The sequence below is a fragment of the Carassius auratus genome, chromosome 30 (assembly GCF_003368295.1).
Source record: "Carassius auratus strain Wakin chromosome 30, ASM336829v1, whole genome shotgun sequence".
NCBI lineage: Eukaryota > Metazoa > Chordata > Actinopteri > Cypriniformes > Cyprinidae > Carassius > Carassius auratus.
This window is the reverse complement of record NC_039272.1, coordinates 18,168,404-18,176,100: the sequence shown is the minus strand read 5'-3', so window position 1 is coordinate 18,176,100 and position 7,697 is coordinate 18,168,404. Positions and strand designations below refer to the sequence as shown.

At 40.0% G+C, this 7,697-nt stretch overlaps 1 protein-coding gene across 2 annotated transcripts in view; it reads right to left on the bottom strand.

Moving 5' to 3' along the window:
• Positions 1-7,697, bottom strand: part of ccdc102a (coiled-coil domain containing 102A) — a 56,638-nt gene that overhangs the window by 23,131 nt on the left and 25,810 nt on the right. For both annotated transcript variants that reach the window (XM_026211873.1, XM_026211872.1), the window contains 4 exons: positions 4,364-4,581; positions 3,972-4,080; positions 1,780-1,896; positions 1-193 (listed from right to left, as the gene is read on the bottom strand). The exon at positions 1-193 is cut by the window's left edge and continues 17 nt beyond it. In XM_026211873.1, coding sequence (XP_026067658.1) covers positions 1-193; positions 1,780-1,896; positions 3,972-4,080; positions 4,364-4,581 — 637 coding nt within the window. The remainder of the gene's footprint in view (positions 194-1,779; positions 1,897-3,971; positions 4,081-4,363; positions 4,582-7,697) is intronic.

The following is a 7,697-nucleotide window of genomic DNA, read 5'->3' as shown; positions in this document are numbered from 1 at the left end:
GCTCACATTGGATGGTCTTGAGGTCGGTGTCCAGGGCGCTGGCGGCCTGCCTGCGTTTGCGTGCCAGCTGCTCCTCCAGGTCTTCCATCTGGGTGCGCAGCTTTTTGTTTTCCCTCTCCAGAGCCAGCTTTTCCGTCTCCAGACGCTCCCGACGACCCCACTCTGCTGCGTTCTCCACCTGCAGACGCTCCATCTGCACACACACACACACACACACACACACACACACAAATTCAGTAACATAGTGAGGAAAGAGGGAGAGAGACATAACACTTTACAAAACAAAAAGTTAACGAGGACAATAATGAAGTAATTTTGAATGTAAAGGCTTACTCCCAACATGAACCATTTTTTTTGCACAAAAGTTTAGCATAATTAACTAAACTAAATATTCATCACTTTGTAACCCTTTACACTGAATGTAATGTTTACAATGGTCTAATACTTTTTTCCATGGAGCACAGATGATTGGATTGTATTCATTTATCCATGTCTATACACTATAGTTTGTAGTCAGTAACTGTTTTTATGCTGACAGAAATCCTCTATGCTCACTAAGGCGGCATTTATTTGATTAAAAATAGAGTAAAAACAGAAATAGTAAATATTTTAACATTAAAATAACCATAGTTTTATGGTTCATGTAGGAATTTCCACCACCTTTTCCATGCACAACACTTCTCTTCCTGTAGCTCAATTGGTAGAGCATTGCATTATCAAGCGCAAGGTTGGGGGTTTGATTCCCCGGGAACACATGATAGGTAAAAATTGATAGCCTGAACGCACTGTAAGTCGCTTTTGTTAAAAGCATCTGCTAAATGCATAAATTTAATTTTTTATTTAATTTTCAATTTTTTTATTTTGTTAAATTAAGTTAAAACACACATATATAAAATTACACTTTGAAATCCACCCACTGCTTTGGAACAATTTTTGAAAGCAGCAAATAATTCAAATTCAAATAATTTTGAAGTAATTTACTGCAGTGTTCACAAGAAAACAGTTTTATTGTTGCACTTGATCTAACTAAAACATACTAAAATATCTGAAAACTCCTAATGCAAATACTGTGTGCAAAACTTGAAATACATAAAATATGAAGAGACAGGAAGGACTAATGCTGCATTAGCACACAGGACACCTATTAGCTCAGAATGATGTTGCGAGCTAAGTGAAAAGCTCTCCATGTTTTCCCAGTCCTGACCTGCTGATAAAAGCAGTTTAATGGGAAACCATCTCTTTCAGATTCACCTTAAGTGCTGGCTGACTTTCCTGGCATACCCCAAACTCGCTCCAGACCAACTAGTCATTAATATTTCTATAATGTCATTTGGCTTCTGATATCAGGCAGTGCCTGTGAAACGCCTCGATTCCTGAGGGCAGAGATGAAGGGAGGTCACTGGGGGTTTTGGAGTTTAGGGGATAAAAAGGATCTGAGCTGAGACACCGGAATGGCGGTGCTCTTTAAGGAGCCCATCAAAGTGCATAATGTCACTCTCTCTTGCCAGGTTCATCTCAGCAACACCCCACTGCTATCACTGCCTGCTGGGAACGTGTTAGAGCAGTGTTCTGTCATTACGCCAGCTTGACTAACAGAGGGACGCGGTGCCTGGTGTCCTGCTAGTCAAATCGCAGGAAGACAGCGGATGGATGTTTAAAGCCCTAAGGGTGTTTAGCTTTGATGTAGATTACAGTGTGTCCTGGGGTGATACCGAACCGGCTAACCCATGCAAAACAGTGCAGTATGAGTAGGAAACAGAAAATGTACATGCGTTTCACCTCTGTACGGAGCTCTGCCAGTTTTTTGTCCATGCTGGTACGAGCCCCCAACTCGTCCTCCAGATCTTCAGACATGCGGCCCAGCTCATCCTGATGCACCTCTTTCAAGAAGTTCAGCTGCGTGAGAGATCGAAAAAGACAGAGAGAGTCAGCCTTTTATCTCGGAACTTCTGATCTTGAGTAAAACTTTTTTTCCTTTGCTTTGTTAGAGATAATCTATTGTATTCAAATAAACTACTGGGACTGAATACGCAACACTCTGAAGATGCCATTGGCATTAAAAAACAGATTGTGAATGAGCCTGGTTTTTAAACTCATTTCACAGTTGATGAAACTCTGTGAAACTGTGCTCATTTAACACGACTTGTACCAACTTTCTGTGGCAATATGGTCTCGCTCATTTGCCATTAAGTGAAAGGGGCACTACGGTAAAAGTCTGATCTCTCAACAGCGTCTCACACTCGGCGTACTGTGACTCAAACGCAGTGATTAACATTCGCTGCAGGTCGTGAGCTCACACAACTGGGCTGAGGACAGGCAGCTCATCTATTAAACTAGTGAGTGTGGCACACACTCTCTTCCTGCTCATCATCTCATGGTATTCATGCACATCCTTAAGGGTTGAGGTTATTAAAAAGAGAAGCACATCTCTTCCTACTAATCATCTCTCTACTATATGGCTATGACGAGGTCTAGGTGTATGATGGTGAGTCAATCCCTTATTCTCTCTGAGGAAGGCTTGTATTAAGAGAGAAAGTTTCCCTGGGCCCAATCAGTGCAGCTGTCTTTCATAAAAATGCCTGACTAAAAGAAATCCTGAGAAGCAAAATTTAATCATTCATGGACAATGCCAGACTGCCTCCAGCATGGGTAACAACTGCCCCCTGGTGGTGCTCTATCAGAGATGCATCCGTTATAACACCCTGTATTTATTTAGGATGGATATATTTGACTGAATTAATGCTCTTAATGATTTTAATGAATTTTGTTTCAAAATTAAAAAAAAACACACTTCATTATATAAATATGAGTTTGTTTTTATGTATCTTGTTAGTAGGACATTTTGAAAGCCTTGACAGAATTCATGCTTCTATACAATTAAAGAGTCCAGGGACAAAAAAACAACAACTTTTAAAGATTTCGGTTAATGCATAATTTTTTCATAGATTTGATGATTATTACTTCGATTTTCCACATTTTAGAAAAGTAGCAAAGAAAGGGTGTGTCAAACTTTCTGCCTGGGATTATGTCTCTGAAGCACATATGACTGTATTTGGAGGATACTGTAAGGCAAGAATATGATATCTGGAAGTGAAGGTGAAGTACTGGGTTTTGATGAACAGGCCACCAGAGCACTCACCATGCATTCTTCCTACTGATTAAAGCTCGGACTATAAATTGCCCAGAGGAAATTGGAAAAAAGGCCAAGGATTTCATGCTCTTTTAACATGGAAGTGCTGGAGATCTGTTCCTCATGAGAATATCATGTGTTATTGTTCCTGGCTTCAGCAATTGATCTGTTATTTGTAAATCAAACACGACCCACAAATAACAAATACAGCGCTGAAGCCAAAAAACTAATGCTGGCAATTAAGACTCAGCAATTGTTGTCTTCACTTGATGCCCAAAAGCGCAAACAAATTGCTTAAAATACCATAATTCAATAAACGAAGCCAGTAAGTTAAATGTTCCACAGCTGCTACAAAGCTATTTGGCTTGGAGTTTAATTTACTGCAGGTTCCTGACGAATTATTTTCATGATACACTATATGATTTAGAAAAACCTTTTTTCCAACCTTTTAATAATATTCAATATATCTCAATATTTATAACTTTATATATTTATGGCTGCGCTGAAATGAAGTGAAAAGGTGATTTTTTGCAATCAGAGGAATTATAATTCCCATCTATCAGTCATTGTTACTCACAATATTTAATGCATATTATAAATCTAGTTAAGACTAATCAAGGCATGTTTTCCACACCATTTGTCACTAAATGAACACAAGGTTATAATGTTGCTTGATTTTACATCACCAGCAATATCACTGCAAATATATGAGGAATATTCTCTCATTCATTCCTAACAGGCACACCTCTGTAAGACTAAAACAAAAATGGGGGTAATGTTGCTCTGATTTGAGATGATTCTTCATTGCTGTATTGCATCTTATCAGAATAAGCTTGCTCACCTGTTTTAGGGCCTCTTGTTTGCTCTTGTTCAGTTCCTCATATTTGAGTTTCCATTGGCTCAGCTCCACCTCCAGCTTCTCAATGTTCTTAATGAGCGCATGCTTATCCCTGACAGAGACACAAAACGTTTCACATGCACAGCATAAATCATCATCATCGAGTCCAAACCGACTGTTCTCAGAAGGTCTAGTCTACGGAGATGCCTTAAGTGGGTGATTTCTACAAAGTCAACAAAGATGTATCCTTCCCTGTATATCGGAGGTGGTGAAGGATACATCTATGTTGACCCTGCCATTTTTATGAGAAGCTCTAAAAGGCCTTTGAATTCATTTGGTGAGTTCCGGTCTGTTTCATGCATGTATTGTTTTCCACCTGGACAATGATCGCTTACTCTCGTTCTTTCAGCAGGACTTTCTGGGACTCATCCAGGCGTAGCTGGAGAGCGTTGAGCTTGCCAGAGTCCTCCTCCAGGGCAGCCAGATCCTCCCACAGCAGTCTGCTCCGGTCCTGCCGACTGAGAACTGAGCGCAAGCTACTCGCACTGCGAATGTCCCAAGAGTCTGGAGCCTCTGACTTCGCCCTGAGAAGAGCCTCCAATAACTCCAACTCCTGACGCAAAGAAAGAAAGAAGCTAAATACTTCTAAACACAAGTGGTTCTAAACTGGAGGACCATAGCAAGTCTGTTCAAACACTGTTCCAAGGAGACAAAGTTATTACCGTATTTTCCGGACTATAAGTCACACTTTTTTTTCATAGTTTGGCTGGTCCTGCGACTTATAGTCAGGTGCAAACTTATTTATCTAAATTAATTTGACATGAACCGAGAGAAATGAACCAAGAGAAAACATTACCATCTCCAGCCGCGAGAGGGCGCTCTATGCTGCTCAGTGCTCCTGTAGTCTACACTGAAGACACAGAGCGCCCTCTTGCGGCTGTAGACAGTAATGTTTTCTCTTGGTTCTTGGTTCTTATAGATGTTTTTTTCCTCATCATGACATATTTTTGGACTGTGCCTTATACTCAGGTGCGACTTATAGTCCGAAAAATACGTTATTAAAAAAATAATAATAATAATTGACGCTTTTTTACTTTGCTAAATAAACGAACTATTTTGCATCACTTCAAATATTATGTTGTGGGGGTGGAGGAGTAGCATAAATTAATTTGCTATTTGACAGCAGCTGGTCAAAAGATGGCAATAAAGAGAGGTTGTGTGACATGCCTTCATCTTTGATGACCATAAACAAAATTACATAAAGAAAACTAAACTCAGACTTTACAAACAAGGATAAACAACGAGAGCCTAATATTTTAACATAGAATTACATAAAGATAAAAAAAAAACTTTGTTTAGTTTTATATGATAAACAATTATTATATTGTGTTGACTTGCGAGTCGATGTCCGAATGTACAACCAAGGTTTTGAAGCAAAACCCGCTGAGAACTGCTGCAATAGTCAATGTTCCAAGACAAAGAAAACAAATGAAAAACATAAACAACAAAGAAAATCAGACTTTCATGTTTTCCTTTTCCCTTATTAAACCAAACCACACAAGGGGCATATTCTCTGTCATCCACATAACAAATATCCCATTGCACCTTTCCCTTATTTCCTGTGTGCATGAATGAAATTCACAAGCTCTTCGGAGGAGTAATAAAAACCGGCTTTACAGTTCAATGCACCATCCTTCCTCTTTCCTTCCTACACACAGTAGGGATTACATATCAAAGACATGGGCCTCAGGAGACAGACATGAGACACTAAACATGCTGCGATCCCAGAACGGCCACAGTTGAGTAACTGAGATAAAAGCGCAATGAGCTCTCCCGGGCACCAGGGGGAACCAAACGCGCACTAATACAGATCGAGTTCTACATGTGGAAGCACTCAGCATGGCTTTGTGTGGAAACAGATCAGGAAATGGGATGGTATCAAATCAATCCAGTGAGATTCCGACTACGCTAACTATTATTTATTTACTTAGCTAAGTTTGAATGAGGAAACCTGATATTACCTTAAAAAGGTGGTTATTTCTGTGCTGAATAATAAAGGTGCTCTCAGTAGGTAATTGTCACCATTCACATGAGTCTGAGAGTCTTAAGCTATCAATCTAGGATACCCCCTGTTGATATCCGTGCAGAAATATATATTCATCATGCTTGAGACTCTGAAGGTCAAGTTTGACACTGACATTAATTCTTCCTTGCCTCTCTCTGCTGGTGCGCTGTCTTCACATCTATTTGCGAACCCCCCCAAAAAAGAGGTGCTTGCTAATGTGCACAGCAGACTAAACCACATTAGTGTGAGGGGTAATTCCCTTGAAAGATTAGTTTAAAATGCAATTAAGGAAATAACAGACATGCTCAAGCGAGTCTAGGAATGAAAAAGGGGTTTCTGGGTAGTGGGAGCTGCTGCGGTACCCCTGGCTGTGGCCCCATGGGTAAAACACATTGGGGGTTGTGCTGGGAGAGGGGTGGTTCTAATAATAGGACGAAAAAATGAAACCAGCACACAAGCAAAAAGCACGGAATCAGGTAATGAAATCACAGGAAGATGCACTGAGCCAGGTCTGTGGCTGACCTATTTACAACCGTCTACCTGTGTCCAGATGAACAGCCTCGGTTACTCTGTGGGTTTGTCGTGTGGTTTGAGTGTATAGCTTTTAATTTTTGTAAAAAAAAAAAATCATGTGTAATTTTAAAATTGCATCATTCTAACTAGATGTGACATATTATATTAGAAAGCATTTTCTCACAAGCACTTTTAGTGCACATCCTGGTTCATTTAATGTCAGACTTCGGTTCATTTATATGATATGAATGCCATTTTCTGAAAACGGGTGTCCATCCACAAAAAGGTGACCTGAGGTACCGGAGAACTTTTAGTACAGTTCGCTGCTGCTTTGTTCACAATCATACTCAACTGCAGAAGTGAAACGCAAAATATGATTTCATGAAATGTTATTTATGTGTGTGCTCACTTTAACAATTAACAACTGGATTAATTTACAGGTGTGAGTCTCTTAATGCATGATTCACATAGCCTGCTTACAGTAGTACCTCACAGACTTTCTATATTGACGAGTAGACAAAGTCGAGCTGTATTCTCTTTGTGACTATCACCTAAAACCACGAAAGTAATATTAACCATGACAAAGTCCATTCAACTTAAAAGTCTAATCACATTTGAAATGACAATTCCAGTTGAGGTGCGAGTTAATCTGCCAAATCTGGGAAGGAAGCTAAGCTTTTGAACAGCATATGACACACAGCTCATATCCGCACCTCTGAAAGTTTCCAAAACCACACAGGAAAACCCTTAACATGACATGCGAGTTCAGCCATCAAACTCTGGTTTGCACCAGGCATTCAAACCAAGTGTGCACCCTAACTTAGTTGTCAACAATAAAAACAAAACACTACCTGTGGCACCAGAATCACAACCATTGGGAACATATGATGCAAAAAAAAAAGAGATGTTAGGAGATGTGGCTCCTTACGTCAAAATGTAAGAGATAGGACACAGTCTAGTTAGGGCAAATTTTAGGCTCAGATTGCTTGGTTTTGCTTAGTGCACAAATCTTTATGTACAAGTGATTAACTGAAATTGCTTTTTCGACTGAGTCCCTTGCCACTCTAAGAAACGCTGCTGAGCGTTGCGTTCTTTGTTGCACCATGTAGCTGTTTTTGAGTGTCCGTTTGGGGTCAGGTGAATTACCAGGA